We start from the raw sequence: 27,343 nt of genomic DNA, 5'->3' as shown, positions 1-27,343 counted from the left end.
AGAGGGTTGGTTCTCATGTGCTTCTCTTGTATTTCTTTTTTTAAATTCAGTAACTGTATTTGATTTCATACATACCTCCGAAAGGTTTAGCATAATGTAACTATTCTCAATGTTTAATTTTGGGTTTCATCTATTTTTGTACGTTAGCTGTTTTATTTCCGTAATTCCGTTTAGTTTATGGCTCACTATCATTAATAAGTTCTATGGTGTTTTTATACAGGCTTGTTTGTTCTTACAGTAGTTGCAGGAAGTTAATCTTGTTTGCATAAAAGTTAGTGGAAATAAATAACTTCTAGTGATATGTTTAGAAAACGTATTTTTACCATTCATATCTTACATCTCCGTTTACTGGAGAAAAAAAGTTTAAGAAGACGAGTTAATTTTATTTCCAGTTTTTTTTTTATTTTTTAGCAATCTGGGTTACTTTCCTGTTTGCAGTCCTTGTTTTCTGCTCCTTTGTTTGAGCTTTTCTTTCATTCGTAAATCTCGAATCGTATTCATGACTCCCAACCATTGCCCAACATTCGCGTGTTCTTGCAGTGCTCTTTTCTTTCGATGACCCTTTTGTTACACTGACGAAGAAAAATGAGGATATCAATAAATGTCGGACTTGGAAATGTTGCGTTGCCCAAAATTGCCATGACTTTTGTGGCTGACAGTTGCAAATGAACAGATTTCTATTGTTTATTGGGAGCTATTCAGTAGCTGTGCTGGATCAGCCCCCAGTCAACAATGATTTGTAGAATTGACATCTCAACGGTATTGCTGAATGAAATTGATAGTACGGATTGAATAAAAAATACACGTAAAGCTACACTTACTTTAACTAACTTACATCGTTACATGTCAAGTACAACCACGGCGCTTGACCCGTTTATACAAAATATAACTATAAAAGAGATTATAACCATTCCAGTACTTTTATCACACAAAGTGTGGAACACAATTTCTAACCAACAAATTTTTAATTGTTGCTATTGCCCATTATACTATAGACGTAGGTTAGCAATATGCAATGGAAAAAATGCTGAGAAAGAAATTGAATTCAAGATCCAAAATTGTTCGCTTGTAAACGCTCTTCATTTGATCTTACAAAAAAAGTTTTGCCTAGTGACACTTTTTATGAAAAAGTCAACCATTTTCTTCTGTGATGGAACTATATTCATTTAAACAATATATAACGTGCCACTGATGTGCTTCCCATATTGAGTGACTGAATAAATAGCGGCCCTGAATCTGTCCTATTTAATCCTCTTCATATCACTGTGTAATGTACTTAAATGAATTTGATTATTAAACTATTGCTTCCTCCAAAGCAGCTTTAGTATTTTTTTTCGCTTTCGCTAAATATATTTCATTAGCAATTTCTACATTTATTATACTGTCTAAAGGCTTTTATATAAAATTATTTTCTACGATTGATACTAGGAGCTATCAAATTAAATTTTCCCATATTATACTACTAACCAAGTAAATGTACTGCCTTAGTTCGTAAATAGTTAACATACGCGTACCTCACTGCGCCAATATGCAGAGCCCTGTTTTATAGATAACGGCACATCGCATACCAATGTACGCTACGTTTGTGCGTACCAGCTGGTGACAATGACGTTCAAGGAAAACAGATTTACCAGGAAACTGATAAAACGGAAGTAAACTCTACTCGCCACTTACCCGTCATTTTCATTTTAACGGTAAGAGCGTTGCAGCTTCATATTCTCATTTCTTCCTGGTCTGCTGCAAGGCATCCCGTTGGGAATATAGTGTAACCAACCGTCTAAAGTCGCAGAAACTGGCTTCGACTATTAGATTAGGACAGAAAACAAGCAAACCGTCGTAACGCGGCAACGTTCACGGTTCATTAAACTCTTTCTCAGTTCTTCACCGTTTGTGCGTTCGCAGTGTGATGGCAAACCAGCCAAATTTTCTCAAGCTACGCAATCAAGACGTTGTCTGAAAATTGAATGTGTTAGCACGTTTGCTCATCTTTTTTTTTGCGTATAAATACCATCCAACACAATCATCCAGGAACGGAAAAAGTGCGGCAAAAATATCTGGATGGGATTCACATCGTAATACATTTATCAAAAATATAAGATCAAATTTATGAAAACAGAAAAATCTAGATAACAATTTACTAAAAATGCCAATTAATTACTATACCATTAAATGCATAATCGATCACAACGATAAGTTAATTAATATCACAAATTATTTAAATTCCTTCATTGCTATGTTTATACTATTATGAACTCAACATATTAAGAGCAAGAGTAAATGCCAGAAAATTACCAAAACCATTACAAATAAACGGTAAATTGTCCCTATCGCTTCGCAAAATTTTTGTCGCAATAACAGCCATGTTTTGGCCAACTGTGCATCACCGCGGATGATCCCCATTAGCGCATTGCTGCGGCAGACGTGTATGGCAAAGTCTACCCTGCAATGAGAGTAAAGGGGTCAAACCGACGAATTGTTCATTTTCTTCATCGAAATCAACCAAACACGACAAACATAACCAGATGTCACAAGGAATGTTGAACGATGTTGGAAATACTTACAACGAAGAACAGGGAAAAAATATTTGGAATGTTATACGTTAATGGAGTTTATAAAAATAAATGTTACCCAACAAGATAACAATAAAGAAAATAAATTTGCTACAATTATGAAGCCTTCAAAACTGCATGCGGTGTAAACAGATCAACATGTTACTGTTTGATAAGAATTAAATTGCTTTTGTCCATTATTGGACGGACCATTTTAGGATTGCTAGACTTAGATCTACCACGTAGTTGAACAATTACTTTATTGCACAACGCAACGCCCGACCGAACAAATTAGACCGGCTTTTTTAACTTTTACAATTTTCTTTATTTCCGAGCTAAAAATTTGTCCGGTCGGTATCAAAAAGACCCTTTCCATGCGGTCACGCATCGGTCTCTCGATCCCACGTCACCGTTCGGATGCCAATTGGTGACATGTAGACCGGCGACCTCTACCGGATGGTAGCTCAACTTCCTCGTTCCTTTTTAGGTCCTGCCTCGATCGAGCCGTCACAAAGTGACATACTTCTTGTTACAGGGTAACGGTTGGAATGGGATTGAGTGCCGACTTCAATGTGTGAAATAGGTACTACCTTTTCAAATTGCAAATTTGTAATGTTTAACTATGCTATTAATTTACATTACTTAGTGTACTTAAAAAAGTAATGTACTAAACAATAATTTTACAGTACAGATGATATGAGCATGTAAAATTATTTCTATTAGTAACTACTTTTTAAAATCAGAATATCTTTAGCGAAATTTCAAATTTTAGCTAAAGTTTTACTTTTAATGTTTTACTCAAAACGAAAAAGAAATAACTCAATACATGTTTGGTATCACTGTATCAATGTATTTATAGCATCAAGTGTACACCCATACGTCTTAGTTCCATCCGAAGAAATCCTTGACTACCTCAACTATGTGATCAACATCAACGCCGTGATCTCGCAGCTTTTGGATCATTCCTTGTACTTCAGCCGAGTTCTGTAGAAAATATAATCGAACTTGTAAGATTAAGAACAATTTCTTGTCTCATTTCTTCAAACATTTACCTCGTATAGATCTCTGAGCTGCTTATGGTCAAACTTCTGGAGTTTCTCAAACAAAGCCTTGAATTCGGTGCTAGTCTTCAACTTTTCTTCAAACATAGCCTCAAGTTCTTCATGTGGCAACATGGCAAGAGCCTCTTCCAGCAGTCCATTCAATCCTCCCGAACGCGCTGCAGGAGATACAACTGTTGTAACTACCACACTTATTAATTTTTAAGATATACTTACGGCTTCGAACAGTTGGTTTCAGGGGTGTCAAGCCCAAGAAATCGGCCACAACATTCAGCGATTCGTATGCTGGCACACCGGCTTCTTCCAAATAGTTCAACAAATCTTTCACTGCCGTGAGAGCGAAGAACTGATCCCAAACCGCTGCAAATTCCTTTCCTTGCAGATAGAGCAGCGCTTGCTGGACTTCTTTGTCGGTAAGAAGGTAGCGCATGACCAAGTTTAGCAGATCGTCCAAAGGAAGCAACGACACGAAATCGTCAAAGTCATCCGTGAGGGCACGTTGGGTCGGCGCACAGGCGACTGTGGCGACCAGGCAAGCAACTACGATCACTGCAAGTTTCATTGCTCTTGTTTAGCTGGTACGATTCTACTGATGACTTTAGAAGTATGAGCCTTCCTTTTTATACCCCGTGTATGAATCGATATTATTAACGGTAATTGTTACAAACATCTTGTGATCCCAAGTCGATTACCTTTGTTTATAAATAACGGTATTACGATTTTCAAGTGGGTATCTGTTGGCAACTGTCACATACCTAATAGTTTTCGCAGATTAATCAAAAAGTCAAGTCTACACTTCACAAAACAATTCATGTCATAAAACAATCCAAGTTATTATAGAATTATGGAGGATCCAAAGACCATAAAAAATGGACGTCTTAAAATCCTTTCCGGCCAATAGACTCTATTGTCTTTATTGTTTTAGGAGATGCCATTACTTATAATTAGCTAACTATAGAACCAAAGCATAATAAGACGAGCTCATAATAAAATCATAAGAGCTTCAAACTGCAATACTTTGAGTCTCATATGATTTTCTATGAATGATTTGCTCACTATTAACGCTTTTTACAAAAACAAGAATTGGTTGTTTTATTTAAGTTAATAATCATTTACGACGATTCAAATTAAAACAACCTCGGACGTCTTGGGCAGGATCCCAGCCAAGTTCCGCAATTGATACGATGTAGCGAACACACCATGGCGAATTACGCAATTGAATTAAACAGTACAATAAGTGGTTATTGTAACAAGCATCTTTACTTGCTTTACAGATTAAGATATGTAAAATGCGAATTTAGATATTTACCAATTGTTAAGCAGTTGTACTTTTGTCCGATATTTCCAGGATCGGCAAAGGAAATGTCCTTTTTGAACTTAAGCCCCAACCGTCAACAGATGGTATTCGGACTAGAGCGCTGTTGATGTTTCCGTCTCCCAGCTTTAACTAATGTTTTTTTATTACTACATCTGGTTTCAACATGTTCTATTTTAACTGATATATTGATATATATACTGATATATTGATATATTTAACTGATATAGTTTAGAAATACGGCTAGGCCGTTCCTTATGATTAAAAAATCTGATATAAATTTGTGATAACATTTACAACTTTTGTATGAGCATAACAGCATAGTTACAAGAGATGACAGTTGAATTCATCAATTTTTGTTATAAAATATTTGTTTAAATAAAAAAAAATCATTGACCTATACTGTAGCTTACAAACAAATAAAACTAAAAAGGGTACATAAAAGAAAAACAAATCACAGGAGACAATGAACATTTAAGAAACATTTAAGGACTTCTTCATCTGTTACTGTTGTTGTAGTTGGAAATTAATAAGTTTCAGGTTCTTTTTATCTTACTTCAGCAATGTAAATCGTTCATCCGCTTTGAGTGATCAGAATCAGAACCCAATACAATATTTAGCGAAAATAAACCAACAGGAAGGTTACATTTTTTCCCCCGATATATTTTTCCCCGGCGAACTCGTATGGTGCCGCGAAAGGAATGCTCAGATCTTTAAAAATCATAATATTTAAAGTATTATTTTCTCCATGATTTCAATTCTTTCATATGACTAAGTAAAATGAAGTGTCGAAATACCTTAAGTCCACGCTATCTCTTAAGTAGCTCATTTCTTTGCAAACGCTCTCACTGAAATTACATGTCATACGTCCGCTACGAAAATCTATCAATCCATCCGATCTTACTGTAAACTTCCGTTCGCTCACCTTTAGTTCGTATATCACCTCGTTTGCTCATGTCCAGCATACAGATTACCAATAGATCCAACTAGAAAACCATACAAAACTTTTAAACGCGCTAAGGTTAGGCTCTTCGGTTATCTCGATGGTTATCTTTATGAACGGTTACCTTGATGATTGTTACACAAATGCACAACGATGTGATACCTCTGTAACTAGTTGCAATGAGCTTTTCATTCTTTTTGTACATTGGAATCGTACATGATGTTTACCACACCACAAGTTTACCTTCGTTCATGGATAAACTAAGGATCCTTACGAGTAAATTGTGAAAGAGATTTATTGTAACAGAGCATAATTTAAGAAGAACTGAGGTAATGCTATCAGGACCGGCAAGACAATATACTAAATATTCTTGTTTATTACACCGTAATTTTATATTTTTGTCCGCAGACCTCATGTTATTGCTAGTAAATACCAAGATCTATAGTCAAAGGATTATTCATTTGTAATTTACTAATTATTTTTTGAGAAAAAACGATCGATTGTGAGCTGGTTTGGTTCAATTAACGCACTAGATTTACATTTAGACTTAACCTTCGACAGTGGTCTATGACTGCCGCTAGGTGATCCAACTTGTACTTTTTGCTGAGTTGTGTTTGAACTCGCAATGACGGTGATAGGTGCAGGGTTTGTGGTGCAATCGAAGATAAAATCTCGTACACGAATGCCAATAGGCCAGGTTTCAGGAATAAGCGCTTTTTCTCGGAGTGTAGCAGGAATTCTGACTTTAAAGGACAACGAACGCATAGCATCGGCGACAATTCCGTTTCTTTTCAGGCGAAAGGCGATTACATCCTTGGTACCCAACAAGAAAGCTACTGATGAGGAAACATGCTCCGCGGTAACGCTCTTGTCCAACCCGGACAAGTGCAACCATATGCGTTTCGGTGTGGGCGCTTGTCTGGCCGCGATTAATAACGGAGCCGATGAACTTGTGTTAGTGCCGACGACAAACGGAGCGAATGATGCTGCTAGACCAGTGCTAGCGTTGTTCATGATGAGGGGTTCTGTATTAGTTCCGTCGTTTTCTGCTGTGATTGTATTTACATTACTTCCCGGGACAGTTCCGTCGCGTTGTATCGGGAGAGTTAAATCGGAAAAAAGTCTTCGACGTTTTCGTGAAGGTAAATTATGCTCTTCGTGTTGCTGGCTGGAGCTTCTGAATGAAGTGGAAAATGACCGCGATGTCGTAGAATCGGAGCTTAGCTTGGTTCTGAGTGTTTTCAACAGATCTTCTTGTATGTCCCTGATCGCCATTGTAACACCAGCTTGTATGTCACCGTGCAGCTCAGAACCCTTTACTGCCTTGGTGCAGTCAGGACAGCTCCAGTGAAGCTCGTAATGCTCCTTGACTGCAGTAAGAAGTTCAGGAGATACTTTGGTACATTCAAAGCGAAACACAAACTTACAGAAGCAGCATTTAATTGAAGTGGCATTCTGATTGATGGAAACAGCACATGATCGGCAAGTGGTCGTCATTGTGTTGTTGTGGGTGAATAAATAAAAACAACACAACCAACACGATCGTATCTAGCGAATTTGCGAGAAAAGTGGCTATTTAATTGCGAATGCACAAATACAGTTGAGGTCAATTTTTAACTGGATTAGTTCCGTCTTGTGTATGAATTTTTTTTTTTACAACACGATAAAGCTTGTAAGGCTCGTAGACACATAAGGCTTGTAAGACGCGTAGTCAGAAACTGTTATGCAGTTTTTGTGCATGATTTTGTTTTGCCGACAAAATGTACTTCATTCTTAGTGTTATAATCTTCTCGCATCTTGATAATTGTTGAAATATGTTAAGAATTGATAACGGTCCATTGCCTTGAGACCAGCTATCTCGTTCATTTGGGATTAATTCTCGTAGTTGAGTGCATGTTCAAGTTAGCCATCGATAACGTCAATTGCACGAAAAAAATCGTTGTTCATTTCACTTAGAATTCGAATCATTCCATACCAAATTTATTACTGCATTAAAAATGTCACTGTTAGCGATCCAGCAATATTGTCTTGCATTGCTTCAGAATGTCGCATAAACCTGTTTTAATATTTTATTTTTTCATATGTATTTGATTAATTAAATTTTGAATTTTTAATATCTTTTAAAAAAATATATAAAATTTCAATAGAAATATTATTGATGTGATATTTTTGGAAAAAATTTTGGAAAGCAACAACAACGATTGAATTGCATTTATAAAATTCTTGCATGTAAACCTTTTACATTTTCCTTCTGCTCTGTTGGATTGTCATACGAAAACGGAAAACAACGAAAATAACATCTATGCTTAAAGATGAACAACAAATTTCTTGAATTTCTTGAATAATTTGGCAAAGCAAATAAAATATTAGTTCCTCACTATCCACCAACGCGACAATGATCGCAACTAAAGTTTCATAAAGTGGTGGACGTGGTATGAGGATTGCAAAATTTCATAATTGTATGAAAATCAAACTCTTCTTTATGGTCTTACGTTTTAACATAGTACTAGATACATAAATACATGTATAATATTTCAATTAGAGTTACATTATTATACTCAAAACATTTAATGATAAGCAAGTTTCAAATATTTTTGTTTTACTTCAAAAGATTAGCTTAGAATGTGTTGAAAACTTCAAGCTCGCATACAAAGGGTAGCATTGACTGAAAATAGAGATCCAATAACATTCTTGCCCATCCCTTTTCTCTCTTCAATCTTTCATAATCTATTTATTTTAAAGACAATTAATATGATTTAACGTATGTACACCTTTATTGTTCCAGCATGCATTATTTCACGTAATTTAATTCCACCCGAAGAAATCCTTGACTACCTCAACTATGTGATCAACATCAACGCCGTGATCGCGCAGCTTTTGGATCATTCCTTGTACTTCAGCCGAGTTCTGTAGAACATATACATAATCGAACTTGTAAGATTAAGAACAATTTCTTGTCTCATTTCTTCAAACATTTACCTCGTATAGATCTCTGAGCTGCTTATGGTCAAACTTCTGGAGTTTCTCGAACAAAGCCTTGAATTCGGTGCTAGTCTTCAACTTTTCTTCAAACATAGCCTCCAGTTCTTCATGTGGCAACATGGCAAGAGCCTCTTCCAGCAGTCCATTTAATCCTCCCGAACGCGCTGCAAGAGATACAACTGTTGTAATTACCACACTTTTTAATTTTTAAGATATACTTACGGCTTCGAACAGTTGGTTTCAGGGGTGTCAAGCCCAAGAAATCGGCCACAACATTCAGCGATTCGTATGCTGGCACACCGGCTTCTTCCAAATAGTTCAACAAATCTTTCACTGCCGTGAGAGCGAAGAACTGATCCCAAACCGCTGCAAATTCCTTTCCTTGCAGATAGAGTAGCGCTTGCTGGACTTCTTTGTCGGTAAGTAGGTAACGCATGGCCAAGTTTAGCAGATCGTCCAAAGGAAGCAACGACACGAAATCGTCAAAGTCATCCGTGAGGGCACGTTGGGTCGGCGCACAGGCGACTGTGGCGACCAGGCAAGCAACTACGATCACTGCAAGTTTCATTGCTCTTGTTTAGCTGGTACGATTCTACTGATGACTTTAGAAGTATGAGCCTTCCTTTTTATACTAGTCGTGTTTATGTTTGTTTTAAGCCTTAATTTCATGTAGTGGTAAGCCGATTTTCATTGTTTTGCATGTTATCTTGCCTCTTCACTTTTTTCAAGTGGACATCTGTTAGTAACCGTCAGCATACCTGACAGTTTTCAAGTGTTTGTAGGATAGTAAACTATCGAGCACTTCGTAATAGTTAAATTGTAATAAAGCAATCGAAGTTGATACCGATTTAACAGGGAAATAATTTTGAATAACAGTAAATAATTCTTTCTTTGGTGCACTTCTTCTAGGTTTAGTATGATCGTGTTATGTTATACATAACTAAGTATTTCGAAAGCCTATTCCTCCTGCGCGATCTGTTTCAAATTTTATCATCAACTTCAGTGTATCAAGTCGAACGCCGAACAATTTGCTTATTTGTTATTTGTGATAAACTTTGTTATTTGTTATTTGTTATTTGTGTGTGATAAACTACGCCGCACGTACAGTTACTGGATTGTGGGATGGCAAAAATGTCTCTCAAACATAAATTAGAATCTTTTTCGTTTTCGATGGTGTCTGTGAAGTTATTTTTCTTGAAGAGAGACCACCAACAAGCACTTGAGAAGATAGCACTTCGTCCTGTCGTGTGGAACAGGCGCCGCTTATCACATACACCATCGGGACACTCCATTTAACCCCTCAAGATAAAATGCATATACTTTCCAATGAAGTAATGCACTAACAACTTATGCTGCTGTTATCTCAACTAGAAGAAATTGAGAAGTCTTGTAGGATGATGAACGCAGCACTAAGCGATTTCATTCCATACGTCACAGTACGTTGCATATTCCAACGTACGAATGCGGAGTGCACGATAGGTAGAAGAACTGCTGTGTTAGACACTTTAACGCCGTGGAAACAGGAGATATCAAACGATAAACAACGGAAAAGAATATTATAACATTCAACGAGATTTTGTTTAGATTAACAAAGTCATCAAGATCAACAAAAGAGTAACATGTATCAAGTCAGCTGTTAGTCATGCACTGGTGGCAGAGTGGTTCAAGATGGGAGCATTGGGGCATGTCACTATTATACATGAGATAATTCAAAGATGCTATATAGATTATTGAAAGAATATCAGCGGGGATGCGGGAAGCGTTAATCAAATTAAAACACAAGTTATTACGGATTAAAATTAATAACCAATGCGATAAAAATGAAGCTTCTTCTTGTGGAAGGTACTGTCCACCTTAGGGCCCTCCAGGGTATCGTAGTATCAGTTGTTAACGACAATCTCAACGTAGTTAAAAAGTTTTGTTGCTTTCGTACGATCGACAACTCTGATCAACACAGCGAGCTAGTTGGATGGATCAAGTAGAGATCACGTGAATCAAGAAGGATATCATAAATTGGCTACTGCGTGCTAGAATGGCAATCCTAGCAAACCGTATGTGTCACTATTTTAAAACATTTGGACGAGAAATGAAAAACATCACCAAACGTATCTTTGTCAGTTAGGAAAATGAACATCGCAGATCGATGACATACAGCCTAGAGATTGATAAATCTACCCTCATTTAGAATTCGATTGGACTAATCCAGATTCGCCTTGGATTCGATCTTCAATAATCATTCGCGAAACCTGATCCTGAAACTACATCTAAAGTGGCAGTCCAATCATGAAGATTGGGGTCCTTAGGCTGCCATCCCGCTGCTCCTGAAAATTTACAAATTCGTTGAGAAATCCACATAAAAGGGAATTCTTCTTCATTATCTTTTATTATGTATATAACACAATTTAATATATTTATTGTTAAAAGCTATTTCAAGGCCAAACAATGACAGCACCGATTGTCAAACGTTATAAATACGAAAAATGCCTTCCGGATCTAGTTGCCCATTACTAATGCACTAATGACACTCCATTCCACACTGCTGATTCAGACACTGATTTCCATTACACTCAATACTTTCATTAGAAAACATTCACTTCAAAATATGTATTATATTTGTTCTAAAAATACAGGAAAAAACAATCTTTATCTTCTGTATCTCATAACGAGAAATACGGCTCAACTCTTTTTTCTTTATTGTTCAAACATCACGCTTGCCTTTTTAGTTCCATCCGAAGAAATCCTTGACTACCTCAACTATGTGATCAACATCAACGCCGTAATCGCGCAGCTTTTGGATCATTCCTTGTACTTCAGCCGAGTTCTGTAGAAAATATAATCGAACTTGTAAGATTAAGAACAATTTCTTGTCTCATTTTTTCAAACATTTACCTCGTATAGATCTCTGAGCTGCTTATGGTCAAACTTCTGGAGTTTCTCGAACAAAGCCTTGAATTCGGTGCTAGTCTTCAACTTTTCTTCAAACATAGCCTCAAGTTCTTCATGTGGCAACATGGCAAGAGCCTCTTCCAGCAGTCCATTCAATCCTCCCGAACGCGCTGCAAGAGATACAACTGTTGTAATTACCACACTTATTAATTTTTAAGATATACTTACGGCTTCGAACAGTTGGTTTCAGGGGTGTCAAGCCCAAGAAATCGGCCACAACATTCAGCGATTCGTATGCTGGCACACCGGCTTCTTCCAAATAGTTCAACAAATCTTTCACTGCCGTGAGAGCGAAGAACTGATCCCAAACCGCTGCAAATTCCTTTCCTTGCAGATAGAGCAGCGCTTGCTGGACTTCTTTGTCGGTAAGAAGGTAACGCATGGCCAAGTTTAGCAGATCGTCCAAAGGAAGCAACGACACGAAATCGTCAAAGTCATCCGTGAGGGCACGTTGGGTCGGCGCACAGGCGACTGTGGCGACCAGGCAAGCAACTACGATCACTGCAAGTTTCATTGCTCTTGTTTAGCTGGTACGATTCTACTGATGACTTTAGAAGTATGAGCCTTCCTTTTTATACTAGTCGTGTTTATGTTTGTTTCAACCCTTGAACACCTTGCGGTCAAAAGACGATTATCAGTGTTTTGCATGTTATCTTGCCTCTTCACTTTTTTCAAGTGGACATCTGTTAGTAACCGTCAGCATACCTGACGGTTTCAAGTACTAATCGGTCAGTCAAGTATGTTCATAGAAAGTTAGTAATTCACTTAGTAATAAACCAATTAAAATAGATTATTGAACAATATAACAGATTTATTGAGGATTTAGGAAATAGTATCACTTATAATCTAATTATCTTACTAGTTTACGTAATACGCATTGTTTTCCTTAGAACACTATCACTATTAATTAGCAGAGCTCGGCCAATCAATACACACAGGCCGTCCTAGCTGAAAAAAAGAAAAAAAAATGGTGTTAAATATCCTTCAAAGGCTCTAGAGCGTAAAAATACTTTTGTTGTGGTATCAAAAATCGTGACTGATTCTGGTAAAAATTTACAAAGTGGGTATTTGTTGTCCATTACATCAATGAACACTTCCGCGTCAGCTTAATATTCAATATCAGGCGGCTAAAAAATGAAGCGCAGAGGTGTTAATTCTCGCTGTGGTGGTTAGTATTTGATTTTTGTTTAAATTGTTGATGTAGGATTCTTTTAGCTTTTAGTATATTAAGGCTTTATTAAGCCTTAGCAGGATAGTCAGTCCTGTGGTGCTATAGGTCAAGAAATTATAAAAAAAACTGCATAACACGCGCACATAAAAAGGTTTGGGATAGGAATGTTACTCTAGAAAATATAAGAGCACATTTAACATCTTCTTCTTTTTTTTTCAATATCAAAAAGAACAACTTTTAGGGGCAGCCCGGTGGTGCATGTAATAAACGGCGCCCGTCCACACGGCAGGACCGGGTTCAAATCACATCCGGACCGTCCCCCCGTAGCATGGACTGACTATTCTGCTACGTGGTAAAATAAGTCTTGATACGGCCAGGCCGTTCTAACCGAGCAAAAAAAAATAACAACTTTGCCATTCTGAAATTGTATCACATTTATTACTTTATCAGAATCTTCCCACTATTCAACTAAATACGAATGTGTGCATAGCTAAAGAAGCTCTCAACTTAAAATTCTAATTTTAAACTGCTTCCCTTCGTTGTACTATTCCACTCAAAGTGCTTATCAAATGAAGTACATCGATAGCCTTCACAACAGTTCGCATCATTAGCTCCTTCGGCTTAAGTTAAACTCTTTGATAATGTCCATTTTTCTCCATTCAAAGCAATTTTTCATGCTACGACAACGTGCTGATTCTTGATCAATCCACTGTTAATGGTGCAATCCATTGTTAATGGTGCCGATTTCTTTGTAATTCCACTGAAAAATGTGACCCTAAGGCATCAATTTAATTTTCTATCAATCCAGCACTGAAACACATTCTTCTTCAGCTCCGGAAGCTACTACATCAAGAATGGAACTTTATAATTGAAAGGCGATGAGAAGTATTCAGCAACATCCGACTCAGACACACTTGTTCCTGTCTATAGGATCTGGCCCTTAGGCGCTGTAGATTGATATCTTACCTGCGTGGTACTGGACGCTTTGATCTTTTACAACAGTCCATCTTAACGACACTTCAACCTAGTTATTTTCCCATATTTGAAATGTTCTCTTAAAAAAAGAAGCTCATTCACCTTCCGACTTTTATTCTGCAAAATTTCACTTTTCTATACAGTAAAATATTTACCTTGTAAAGTGTATTTTTCTCCGTCTCAACCCCAGCATTATATCGATACGTTGTGGCGAGTGGTTTTCCACAACGTTCTACGCATGTTTCTGATGCTCTTCTTTTATGGGCGCTTTTCAATTTATTTTGTTTTTGTTTTCATAAACCGCTATTGACATAACACTCATGAAATAGAATCCATCGTCACGACTTTGACTGTACGTTGGCAAAAGTTGCGTCCCGATACAGTTTTTTTATTCCATCATACCGATGTGACGAATATTTTACTGGTATAGATGAATCTTAATGCTAATCCTTTGACATTGTCGTAAAACATTTAGGTCTAAAACGAAACGTGTGAGCATATAATATATAATTTTTTTTATTCATAAAGAACGGCCTGGCCGTACTGCTTATCTCTAACTTATAAATAGTATATAATATATAACTATAAAAAAACATGTTTTGCTAGTTTATAAATTTGAAGTAATAAATTTATTTTGTCCTATTTATAAATAATTATGGAAAAATAATAGATTGAATTTGCATTATGAAAAAGTAAACAATGAATCTTACGAGTAAGAATTAACTATTTTACATTAAATTCACTCATTTTAACCGCTATATCGTTATAATTTGTTGGAAAATTATTGATAATAAAAACCTATTTTTAGGAAAGACAGTGTAAATTTCACACTCATAGCATTAGGACGATGAAGCGTAGCAAATTTTACGTATGTTTTGCCATCGCTGATTATGTTTGAAAGATTGTATGCTTAAACGGCCCCATCATAAGACCTTTATGTCGTTTACAAATTTAAATTGAAAAAATGAATAAATTAGTACGTGCGCATGATAAGCACATGATAGAATGAGCATGGGATTGAACGAATGAACAAATGCTTTTGCGTCTGACGAATGAGTAAATTCATATTTTGCTCTGGGGTTCAGGCTTATCGCAGCTTTTCTTGTTCATGAACAATTAACATTGTGTTTGTGTTTCTCTTTCTTTCCTGATTTAAGTCATTTGAATGATTTATTTGCTTTATTTGTAATTTTCTTTTCGTTTGCTTTTAGTTACGCTTCCGATTCAAAACATAGTAAAACTTTAAACTTATGTTCCATTAGAATCAGTAACTAGTAAACATAAAACTTCTCTCTCTTATTTGCTTAATAACCTGTAAGGCTACGGCGGCAATTTCTGTTTTACTTGACTTATTTTTTTACCACGTAGCCGGGCCGTCCTTGCTACAGGGGGATTGGATGGGATTTGAAATCCGGTCCTGTCGTGTGGAACCAATTCCGTTGATCACATAAAGCACCTAGCCAACCAACTTATAATTTTTTTTTTTAATTTAAATACGCAATATTTAGATAGTCAATGAAAATTTCGTGTAATTGATAAGCGAAAAATCGTTGTATTGATACGTTTATTTAGCAACTGGTTAACACCATCAGCTTATTAAACCGTCAACCTGATTTATCATTCAAACTCGACACTCGTATAAGATACGGTCAAACAGGAAATTGAATCATAATTCTTCCCGCTTTTCCGGATCTAGTTCAACCAAGGATTATTTTCATGTACAAGGCACGCCATCTTTCTTTCTGTTTTGGGCGACTGTATTCTTTGGCTACGAAAGTGACACTGATTTTTTTTTTTGGTTGACCTCGTCTTTCCATCCGAATAACTTCTACTACGACAAGCGATTGTCAGCGACAGAACCGGGCCTTGCTACATTTCTCCCACTCCGATGTCTTTCATATCATCCCCTGCTAATCGCAAACAGACTCAAGAATTAGTTATTTTTCAGACCATGTTTCTGTGCCTGTGTACCCGACACAATGATGCCAAATAAGCAATTTTTAGAAGGAACCACACTGCTTCATGCTGCCAGCGGAGCCTAACACTTAAAACTGTACTAGGCTTTCATTCATAGTCCCAGCCAGTGTCTTTTCACTTCGCGCTACATCCCAAGGGAGATAAATGAAAGTGACAGCTGTAGTGATAAAGGAATATTTATGACATCTTTTGGCAGATTGTTGTTTCAGGTCCCGTAAAATTGAGCGTTTACCGCCAGAATGGATACACAGCACTTTCAGTTACGAGTTAATCTGTAATAAAAGAATCATTCAATCGATACATTTGCTGTGCACCGAATCAATTGCGTTGTACAGTATTTTGACCGAAACATTTTCCCAATTTTTTTTGTTACCGATGCTCGGTACGAAACAATCTTTTGTTTTTGTTTCAGAAGGCATTGCTAAAATATATTCTGCAACTTTCATATGCAAAATCATTCTTTCTTTGTAAAGATTAAAAAAATACTTAATTTTATTCGTTCAATAAATTTTAAAATGTTTTTTGTGCGCTATCATTCTAATTTGTTTGGAAGTAAAATATAACATCTATATTCACTTTATTGTTATTAACTTTTTGTTATGTGTATCAATATATTGTTGTTATTTTATTAGTTCAAAATTATTTATAAAATCGTTTCAATTTTCCATATGCTTGCCAGCTTTAAATGTCATGAAGAATTGGTCAATTGGTGTGTCAAAGTATAGTCAATAGTATTACCAAAATTGTTGTTTTTTTAATACATTTATGTAGCTAAACGCTATTCTTCAGTGTAATTTGTCTACCACCTCCATTTGGTTCACCTACAACCATATTCGCCAACATACTAACTGATGGGTTAAATAACTGTATAAATAAAACGAACAAATGGTTAAGTCTTTTTCAAAACAAAAGTTTAATGTTTAAGATTTTTTTCCATCGTTTCACGACGAACAATAACTACTGTTGTAACATGTTCAAGAGAAACCACACCTGCAATTGTCAGCAGCAAAGTTAAGAAGTACAAAATTTAACCAATTGCCCTGTTAGACATTTTTGCTGGAAGTTTCATTGGAAACAGCACGTGTATGTCCCACAACAAAAAAAAACATAGCAGGACAAAAAGAGCTATACAGAAAAATGTTTAATATTTTACACCATAAGGACACGATTTCCGAGAAGAAAAAAAAACTTGCATTTTGTAACAAAAATGTTTCAAGATTTGAAAATTCCGCCATCTGTTATGATTGAAAACGTGTGCAAAGTTTTCAAAAATTTTGCGGTAATATTTTTTCGACGACAGCCCAAAAAATAAAATCCAAATACTTCTTTTTATGGTTTTGCTTTTCGTCGTAAAGTAATCATTTGTCTTTTCAGGCTTAGTGCTCAAATAAATCCATCACCAGCTGAAACCACAGCTGTATTTACTTTAAACTTTTGACTTAAATAAATTGCACCTACTAGTAAAACTCTCGGCTTAGCAAAGAACTGCTTTGCCAAAGCCTTCAGCAAAACGAATAACATATTTCCCGTTTTGTTGTACCAGTTGTTTTCGAAAGGTGTTTCGTTTTCTGTTTAATTTTTTGTTTGAAAAAAGTCACAATAATAATTACTCATTGGGTCACTTTCTTCGCTTATGTTAAAACGACCTCTTGTTGAAAACTATTTAACACACCACATCTTGTTAAAAGTCATAGTCAAATCTTTGCCACCATCTTATAAAAAACCATGAATGTTGTTGAAACATAAATGTAATGGAGTAGTACAAATAAGATAATAAAATGAATGAACGAAATTAACCATAACAATACCTGAAACATAATGTCAACTAATCCTAATGAAATGTATGAATGAAATCAATCATATGAATGAAACATTATGTCAACTATCTGCATCCTATTAAACCTCAGAATCCATCAAATAATATTAAAGTTATTTGTTATTTATTTGTTATTTATTTATTAAATTCAACGGACCATATGTGGACCCCTAAAGTACTGGGTATAAAGGATATTATCGACACATAAGCATTTTGTTATTTTATAATTAATGAGTTCAATTCAAAGGACTCTCGGTGGTCTCCTTAAAGAGTTTTTTTCTCGTTTTTACATTAATAATATTCATTACGTTTATGTTTACATTGTTACTCTGTTTGTTATTAATAGGAGGCACTACACGTTTAATATTTTACATGTATTGAATTCACAACATACGTTGTATAATCGTTGATGTCCCCTTAACACAGTAACACAGTACATAACATTTCAATATGTAATAAACGGCTTATTTAATATAAGTAAAATACCAGAAATGAACAATGAAGTAAATATTTAAATGGATCTGTCGTGATTTGTCACTGAGCAAACATTTACTTTACCAATTTACTTTGAATTTATAAATTCAATGAATTCAATGAATTTATAAATGAATTTATAAATTTATACCTTCGAATTACTGAAATATTTAATAATTAAATTCAATATTTGATATTCGTCAAGAACAATGTGGCTGTACTTCTATGGTTCTATGTAAAAGACACATTTAATGATAATTTGTCAGCAACAGCATGGGTGTCATTGTTATCTTTATTATTCAAACAAAACGAAGATCGTTTGTCATTTATAAGGATTTCACCCACCTAACCCCCCCACGAAAATATCATCAATCTGAAACGCAGATGATAGCACCATCGTTAGAAACAGCAGTAGAATAAGGTTATTGTTTTCTAGTAAACCATTCAAAACAAGTAAGCTCTAGCGCATAAATAGAAATCCAAAAAAAAATGTAAAGACTTCATACTTTAATCAAAAAGCATACTAATGCTGCTAATGCTAAAGAGACTCAAAGTAATACATTTAGAAATGACTTAAAAAGTCTTCTTTATGGTAATACAACCTCGTAGGTTTCCTAGCAATGACTTGCCTTTTCTTGATAGATCGGTACTTCTACCGCTGCACTACCAGGTTCCCGAAGACAGCCTAACGACATCACTAAGAAAACACAGACTTGTAAATATTTTACATACCCATGTTAGAACTTCCAAATTTTACCAACAAATTTACGAGGACCCTTCGATGTTTCGACGATTCGATTGAGAAAATACCTATTGCACAATGTTTATTCTCCTTCCCTACGAATCATATGATTACTATTCACCGTTTAGTTCACATTTCTTTACAATGTTTCATACACAGCATTTTTTCACATGTCTTCAACAGAACATACTGGATGCAATGCCCTGTATCTCCATCGACAGCGTATTTCCATAACATTCATGCATTAAATTTATTCTGCAAAAATTTTTCATGTGTACAGATGAAAACAGTCAATAATAATGCTTAGTTACCACAATCCTGTCCACTGAACCGAATATGAAATAGAATAACTTTTAAGAATATTCAATGTTATTTTTATCATTGATGCGTGGAAGTAGGAACTTGACGCAGGCCATGTAGGAAAAATTAAATAAAAAATGTTGGAAGTTTTCAAGAAAATTTGATATACGAGAAATTTATTACTTTTTGTTTTTGCTGTTGGGCCGTATACCTTATAGTGCATTTTTTCCCTTTTTTATCAAGTTTTTAATATAATTTGATTTTTTTACATTTCACTTTTAAAGTTTTGAAATTATTAAGAAATTAGAGATCTTTTCAGTGAGCTGAAAAAGAGTGAAAGAGTGGTTATAAGTTTTTCACTCACTCACTCTCTGCGTCGACTATTGACTCACGCTTTGTTGAAACGCAAAAGACTGAGTCATTAGTCGGCACAGAGAGTGAGTGAATAAAAGCGCCAAGGAGTGGTTCATTAGTCGGCACAAAGAGCGTGTGAGTAAAAACGTAAAGGAATGAATAAAAGAGTCATAAAAACTACTTATGCTGAGCTGAAGCCATAAATTCTTTTACAACTCACTCACTCTTATTCAGTGTGCACATCTCTGTAAGAAACTCTGTTTTTATTGTTAAAATACTTATTGATAAAATGCTTTAAAATGTAAGCATTCATAACATGATGTGGTATCAACTATATACCCATACAGCATACATTAGCATAAATTTTATACATTCATTAAGTACATTGCTGAACTCTTGCTTAAGCGATACAATAAAATTAAGTTGCTCTTTTATCACTAATTGTAGCGTCTTATCTTTTGGACAATATAATGTAATTTATACACCACGATCTCTGATATAAAACATGCAAAAGCTACTGACAAACCCGTTCCCAACAGCTCCCACACAGGGATAAGATCGTCTGTAAGCACAATTAAATCGTTAAATGATTGTTCTCTTCGGCTGTACATTAGTTTTGGATACAATTTCAGTTGAACTTGACGATAAAGTCCTACTTCAAATATGTGATCCATGTACCTTTGATACTCTCGGACAGCTGGACATGTCCAGCTGAAAACAACGTGCTTCAATCGCTGATACAAGCGTGGCTTGATCACTATCAGATCGGCTTTTGCCGGTAACGTCCAACCGAATGGATTATTGTTCAAAAAATGTGCTATATCGCAGTTCACTACTGTTGCATTTGTAAGTGTCATATTTATATCCATCTTGTCCACCACTTTCAACAGACTTCTTAATTTCCTGGGCATATCCGATTGTGTACCTTTTATGATTATCAAGGTTTGGTTTTGCTCAATAAATTCTTCGATTGTTTCAGGATTCTTTACGAATGGATCTGCCGACATGAGCGAAAGAAGAATCGCTTGATACGTTTCAGTAAACAGAAATATTAGAATGCAAATAACGCAAAGAATTAACCGGCTGCCCGTGGTCAGATTGTGCTCCGATACTCCACCACCAAAAAAACACTTTAATATCAAATAACGCGGCACACGTTCCGGAAATATAAAGCTTACGATTTGAATTGCTACCAGAATGAGCACTATCACCGTCCATATTTGCCATTTAAATGGCGTTAACAGCAGTTGCAGATGCATTCGTTCGTACCGACGCGGTAAAACAATACAATATTCTTGAATATCCTTCCAATAAGCAAATTCGAAGTAATTGCCAGATATTTCAACATAATTTAACAAAACATGCATTTTTCCCAACAGCAGCTTCCCCAACAGTTGATTGAGATCTTTTTCGCCGTGATAACGATATTTCGCTCCTTGTTTCTCGAGAATTGTCAAAAAAGCGGCGATCTCTAAATTATGGAATGTGTTCGTTGTGTTCGCATACAAGTGCAAAAACATTGGCACAAAACCTACTTCATACACAAAATTCCTGAAGATCGTCAAATTACCATCGAATAATCGCATTTCCACCTCACTGTCATTGGCAATCGTTATCATTTTGTGCATTAGCGCACCGGTAATGAAAACAGTGGATTTGCCATACTTTGTAGCAGGAGCGACGAATTGAAGTATCTGCATGATGCCAGCTTTTGCCAGTTCATTCGTATAATGGATTATTTGGGGGCTCGATAGTCCTTGGAAAAGTTGTATGAATATTGAATATTTGTATGGGTTGGAAAATCGAAATGATTCGCCCCAGTGACACTGAAAATAAACATAACAAGAGGTAGTGAAATGAAGTAATTTGTGTACATTTTGCTTTATTTTGTAATTTGTTAATTACATTAATTGTTATTAGTGATTGCTAATGGTGATTGATAATAAAAAAGTATTAAAACTTGCCAGTTGCATCTTTTATATCAATCGGTATAGATACTTACGTACGAACTAGGCGTACAACTTTGTAAAACCAACGACGGTATCCGATGAATGCCTGGTGGCATTTCCATAGTTCCAGCCACCAGTGCAAATCGTCTCATTGTTACATAAGGTCGCTCGTTTTGCAGTCGAATTACAACTTCTTCAAACACTTTATCATCACAATTCACACATAATACATCGTGCATTCGCGTAGAATCTTGTTCCAAGCGGTCCAACACACGTTGCACTATGGAAAACGCCTGGGAAATGTATTCCTCGCATGCTGGTACAACACCGTTGCAAATGTAAACACTCACAATATATAAACCGAAGAGTTTCTTCATTCCGATGATACGCAAATGGTACACGTACCGAAGAAGCTTGCTCCTTTTATAGCCCTCAAAGTTCACTGAAAAAATGCACCTGGTTTGTGTCTCACCAGATTCAAAAGGTGATTAAATTGATTAACAATTCCGTAATAACAATTTACAGCTGTAAATTGTAACATGTAGTGATCCTTGCACTTGCACACATCAATTTCGATCGGATTCATAACATCACAACACTTGGATTCGTTTCAAAAATTGTTGTGACAAAACAACGTATCGCGGTTTCCATTTCAGGCTGTATAAATAATTTAGCAATTTAAATTACAATTTCTTGTATATCCTACCTTTATGGTCTTCTTATATTTTTAACAAAACATCAAAAGTAAGAGTGTACGGGTTTAAAAAACCAAATTTCTCTATTCATTCACGATTAGTAGCGGTGTACCTGTATTAAAAAGTATTTAGTAAATATATTAATAATGTTTGTAATTAAGACTGTACGTCAAATCTATAATCAACATCAAAGCTTTTTATTTTATTTATTTCCTAAGCAAATCAGATACAAACATACAGATGGTTAAGAAAGGCATTTTTTGCGTCATATGATATGAATTTTTAACTTGCATCGATGATTTATCTAGAACAGCGTAATCTTATATAGAAAAAGGCCCACTCACCCACAAATACAAGTGAGCTGAACAGCAAACCAAACCCCAGCAATTCCCAAACAGGGATTAAATCATCGGCCAAAACAATGGAATCATTAAATGTAATTTCTTGCTCATCAAACATTTTTTTAGGGTACCATTTTTTTTGCATACGATGATAAATACCAACCTCAAACAATCGATTCATAAACTCTTGATATTTCTGAGCTAAAGGCGTCAAATGGTTAAATGTAACACAGTGCGGAGAGTAAAACACTGGCGGCTGTAAAGCGATCAGCTCTTCTCTTGTTGGAAGATTCATCTTCAACGGATTGCTATTCCAGAATGAAGCATCGGAACAGGCTTGCACTGTGGCGTGTTTAAACATCGAGTATATTGTCATTGTATTCGACATGATGTGCGTTACAGGGTGCAGTTTCTCCGGTATCATGTAAATTGTTCCATTCATTACGTAAAGATTCATATTACTGTTGAGAAATTCATCGACCGTTTCGGGCCCTTTTAGATATGTGTCGGCTGTTATCAACGACAGTAGAATGGCTTGATAAGTTTCCGTTAGCAAAAACATAATTATACACACTGCACAAACCATCAACCGAGCGGTTGATGGAAGGGCGTGCTCCGATGGTCCACTTCCAAAGAAGCATATCATAAGAAGATTGTAATTAAATTTGGTCGAAAAGATGCAATTTATCAGCTGCATTAACAACAACACACTGATGAAAACAGCCCATATTTGCCATTCGAATGGATGCAGCAGCACTTCTAGATGCATCCGTTCCAGCTTCCTCGGCAATGTGATACAGTACGAACGGTGCTGGTGCCAAAATGTTCGCACATAGCTGTAATGGTTTCTAATTTGTAATAAATTCAAAACCAGATCAATATCTCCAACATACAACTGTTGCAACATTTTACCTACATCGGATGTTTTCGTAAAGTGAAACAGAGCATGTGCTTTCTGTTGAGCAACTATCAAGCGAAAAATGTCTACCTCGAACCCCACGACTTTGCCATGATGAACAAAAAAGCTTGTAAGGATTGGTGCAACCGCTACGCGGTAGGTAAAATGTTCAGTTTTCGTTAAAGATCCGTCAAACAGCACATTTGGCAGTTGTGCCAACGGCGGTTCCACATACGAAGCAACAAAAAATCCACCACAGCGTACACGTGGATTGGCCTTCTGATTATCAACTAGCTGCACTACCAACAAAAGACCCATTTTTTTAGCATCCGTGAGCGCTATATCCATTTCGCTTCGTGTGGCATTGTGAAACAATTGAAAGTATATTGCATATTTGTTGAGTATGGCCCATGAACTTTGCGGCTGACCCAATTTACACTGCATAGAGAAAGTAAATAGAGAATATGAATTAATCTAAACACTCTACACATTCTAACGGCAATCAACACCAATCAAATCCCAACAGTTGAATAGCATTCCTTTACCTCTCCATCGAATACGCAAGGTGTCAACACGATACTGGCTTTGCGTATCGTTTGTTTGGGAATATAAAATTTAAAAAAATCACTATCAATGTTTATGAACGGCATGTACGGATGTTGCTTCTGAAATGCGACCATCAAATCCTCGAACAAATGCCCATGACAGTTAATACACAAAACGTCGTGAGTGTTGGATTCTTCCAACCGAACTGCAACTTCCGATAGTACGTTTAGTGTGGCTAAATTGTAAGCAGATGCCTTGCTAAACGTCCAAAACTTCACAATTGCAAAACAGTAAAGTATTAGCTCCATGACTGCTCTTTCTGCACTTCCCACAAACACAACTCATAAAGGCTACGTTGCAGAATATTTTAACCGCTTCGAATGCACTAGAGTTTGATACCCATATAGACTCAATAAAGCCTAATTGCTAAATATAGCAAAATGATGTTAGAAAATTTCTTCCCTAGACATTATTTTACATTTCTACAGACAATGTTTTTTTAACGTTAGAGTTCAGGGTTAATCAAGCGATGCTTCAATGACTTATATGCATGATCTACTAGTAGTGAAAGAACGCAATTTTAGATATCTATGCACAGTGTAACAGTGCACAGCATTTGAATAGTATTTGAAATTTATTTAATAGTTTTGTTTAATTGAAAGTTATTATTAGTTTGCTTTGATTTTTATTTTATTATTTGCCATTTACAGATGTCACTTTAGAGGACATTTTCATAAATTAGTCTACATCCTTTTATAACGCTACCCTACCTTTAAATGATTTTTGAATGCGTTATTATACAATACGTTATTATACAGAATACACAGAGAATGAAAAAAGAACTTTGCAAAATTTTTATTCTTGTTTTAAATACTGACTAGTTGCGATCCACTGACACCATTATCTGTGAGAAGTAATTTTATCGATGTCAGTTGCAACTAATGGCCGAAATCATCGAATGTATGGCGGCCCAATGCTGGCCTCCTTCATAGATATTTCTATTATATCTAATTCATTCAGCAATTTAAAACATGTGAACAATTGCTCAAATTATGTGTAAAAATAATCATCTATTGTTTGTTTGCTACATTAATTTCACTAACTTTAACTTCAGCCAATCTACGGAGTTACTCCAGGAAACTTCTTACAAAATATTCGTGGAAAAAAAATATAATTTTTTTTATCATTTTTTTATTTCTAAAACATTAAAACATGTTGTACATCAACGAAAAAAAACGGAAAAAAAATTCTCACCGCAAACTCCAACAATGCGTACCTAAATACCATTAAACTACACTCGGGCGGGGTTTTCAATTTCCAACGAAGCGAATAGATTCACAATATCAACACTTTTTATTAGATCATGGCAGGAACACTTCCGAAACACGAAATAAGAAAATTTTTCATGCAAACCGAATGGCCCCAAAACCCTTTTTTCGAACGACCACTTCCTGTGCCGGTGCGCCTTACGCACGACCAAATTGAGCTTGATTCCGAAAACAAACAAATTCGTTTAATTTCGAAGGCACCATGTCATTGGGTAAACATTGTCTGTTGTACATTTTCGGATCACACAGGCACCCTCCTGTCAATCTTCGCTGCTACGTGCGAAAAGGACGTCACGTCCGTCCATGTCATTCCAAGGCCCGATTCCTACATGATAGGAACTTGATTTCATTCCGTAGCACTGCCGGAATGCGATTCCATAGTTTGCGATTTTCTATTTCTCTAGCTCTGCCTTTGTTGCTACCATTCGTGCGTTGCATCGTTTTAACAGGATCGGACCAATTTGATACTGAGCACAAATTGCCCCAACAATTGGTTTAGAAGTACCATGCTATACACGGGTTTGTTGTCAAAGATTTATTTCCACAAAAAGTCGAAATTGACCGAAAAGCATTTAAAAAACAAAAAAAAACATGCACACAAAAACAACAAAGCTAACAATACAAACCGCGGTAAAAACTGATAACCTTCTACTAGACAGCTTAAAATCGATTAGAAACCTGGTAGTGTGCTACACGCGATCCTACACGCATACCAGATATCGAAAATGGTCTTAGTTTGATGGGTAAAGAATTTATAAAATCGATTGTTTAAAAATATGTTGTCGATTATTTCAAGAATGAGCTCCGAAATATGAGTTATATTTTTAACAAATATTCTTCCAGGTTCGGTTTAATTTGGTTTCATATAGGTTTCTGTACATTAGCCGCATAAATTTACGTATCTTTTTTATGGTAATGCAAATAAACTATATGCTTTATTTAAGAATGGATAACAAACGATTTTTTTCTTTTTTGACGATATATTTACCTACCTAATGAAACTACATATGCACTTACAGCTCTCTGTGGTCGGTCTCATATTATACTCTTTTTCTCTCAGCAGATCAAATCGTTTCAGCCCAAAGGAAATAATTTTTAATATATTGTCCATACGATTCAACATCTAATCCATGACTTCTGAGGACTTGCACAAACGATCTTAGCTCCTTGGTGTTCTAAATATGGATCAAAATTGTATTAAAAACATGAATACATTACATACCCTTCTTCACACCTACCTGATAAAACTGTTTTAATTCAATGTAATTTGCACGCCGCAATTTATTAATAAAGGCTTTGAACGGTTCACTGTTTGCTTGTTTTACTTCATACAAATTATTCCATTCGTTCCACGGTAGCATACCAAACAGTTCCTCAACATATGCCTTCAAACCACGGTGTTGTGCTTTGAGATTAAATTAGAAAAAGAATAACTGTACCGTTGAACGATCTGCACGTCAGTATTTGGCATTTTTATACATACTTTTGTTCAGATGTTGTACCATACGGTTATTCACGGGAGATTGTCCGATGAAATATGCGACAAGATCCACATAATCGTAGAACGGAACTCCTTCGTAGGTTAAATACAGCCCCAAGTCACGTACCATAGGCAAACTAAAGAAACCATCCCACACGACTGAAAACTCGATGCTTTGTAAGTATTCCAACATCGACTGAAAATCTCTGTCGTTCAAATAATATGCATTTGTCAGACGCATTACACGATCTAGGTCTAGCAGATCTACGAAATCTTCTATATCTCGCAGTAAACCAGTCGAAGGTTCAGCTAAAACACATGACGAAAGAGAAGCTAACATCAGAGCTAAGAAATTCAACTTTATCATAGTGAAAATAACACTTGTGAGAACTTGTGGTGAGAACAAACAACATTACAACTGCATCGCATTCTGTGTACAGTGAATAGTTATATACCAGCTCCCCAAGGCAGAACGCAGGCTGATTGTGCAATACATCGACA

General features: G+C 36.0%; 3 protein-coding genes across 3 annotated transcripts; all 3 read right to left on the bottom strand.

Annotated features, from left to right (window-relative positions):
* Positions 1-3,328: 3,328 nt before the first annotated feature.
* Positions 3,329-13,202, bottom strand: LOC125774916 (uncharacterized). Its single transcript, XM_049445286.1, has 10 exons — positions 11,965-13,202; positions 11,740-11,906; positions 11,580-11,671; positions 9,073-9,377; positions 8,848-9,014; positions 8,683-8,775; positions 6,421-6,611; positions 3,827-4,176; positions 3,602-3,768; positions 3,329-3,533 (listed from the first exon to the last, which is right to left on the bottom strand). Exons 1-10 carry the CDS (start codon positions 12,308-12,310, stop codon positions 3,432-3,434), a joined length of 1,980 nt encoding a protein of 659 aa, XP_049301243.1. The 5' UTR covers positions 12,311-13,202; the 3' UTR covers positions 3,329-3,431.
* Positions 13,203-19,831: 6,629 nt separating this feature from the next.
* LOC125761874 (uncharacterized) lies at positions 19,832-21,305 on the bottom strand. The gene has a single exon (XM_049423430.1). It carries the CDS (start codon positions 21,303-21,305, stop codon positions 20,043-20,045), a length of 1,263 nt encoding a protein of 420 aa, XP_049279387.1. The 3' UTR covers positions 19,832-20,042.
* Positions 21,306-22,509: 1,204 nt separating this feature from the next.
* LOC125761872 (uncharacterized) lies at positions 22,510-24,618 on the bottom strand. The gene has a single exon (XM_049423428.1). The coding sequence runs from the start codon at positions 23,930-23,932 to the stop codon at positions 22,550-22,552; it is 1,383 nt and encodes a 460-aa protein (XP_049279385.1). The 5' UTR covers positions 23,933-24,618; the 3' UTR covers positions 22,510-22,549.
* Between the last annotated feature and the right edge of the window lie 2,725 nt (positions 24,619-27,343).

The sequence above is a fragment of the Anopheles funestus genome, chromosome 2RL (assembly GCF_943734845.2).
Source record: "Anopheles funestus chromosome 2RL, idAnoFuneDA-416_04, whole genome shotgun sequence".
NCBI classification, from domain to species: Eukaryota; Metazoa; Arthropoda; class Insecta; order Diptera; family Culicidae; genus Anopheles; species Anopheles funestus.
The sequence above is the reverse complement of the archived record's forward strand: the minus strand, read 5'-3'. Positions and strand labels throughout refer to the sequence as shown.

Excerpts from the sequence above, each read along its gene's own strand:
- LOC125774916 (XM_049445286.1), bottom strand. The coding sequence starts at position 12,310 with ATGAAACTTGCAGTGATCGTAGTTGCTTGCCTGGTCGCCACAGTCGCC. Across the intron at positions 9,015-9,072 it reads GAAACCAACTGTTCGAAGCC|CGCGTTCGGGAGGATTAAAT; the intron begins GTAAGTATATCT and ends TATCTCTTGCAG. Across the intron at positions 3,534-3,601 it reads AGCTCAGAGATCTATACGAG|AACTCGGCTGAAGTACAAGG; the intron begins GTAAATGTTTGA and ends TATTTTCTACAG.
- LOC125761874 (XM_049423430.1), bottom strand. The coding sequence starts at position 21,305 with ATGCAGATACTTCAATTCGTCGCTCCTGCTACAAAGTATGGCAAATCC.
- LOC125761872 (XM_049423428.1), bottom strand. The coding sequence starts at position 23,932 with ATGCAGTGTAAATTGGGTCAGCCGCAAAGTTCATGGGCCATACTCAAC.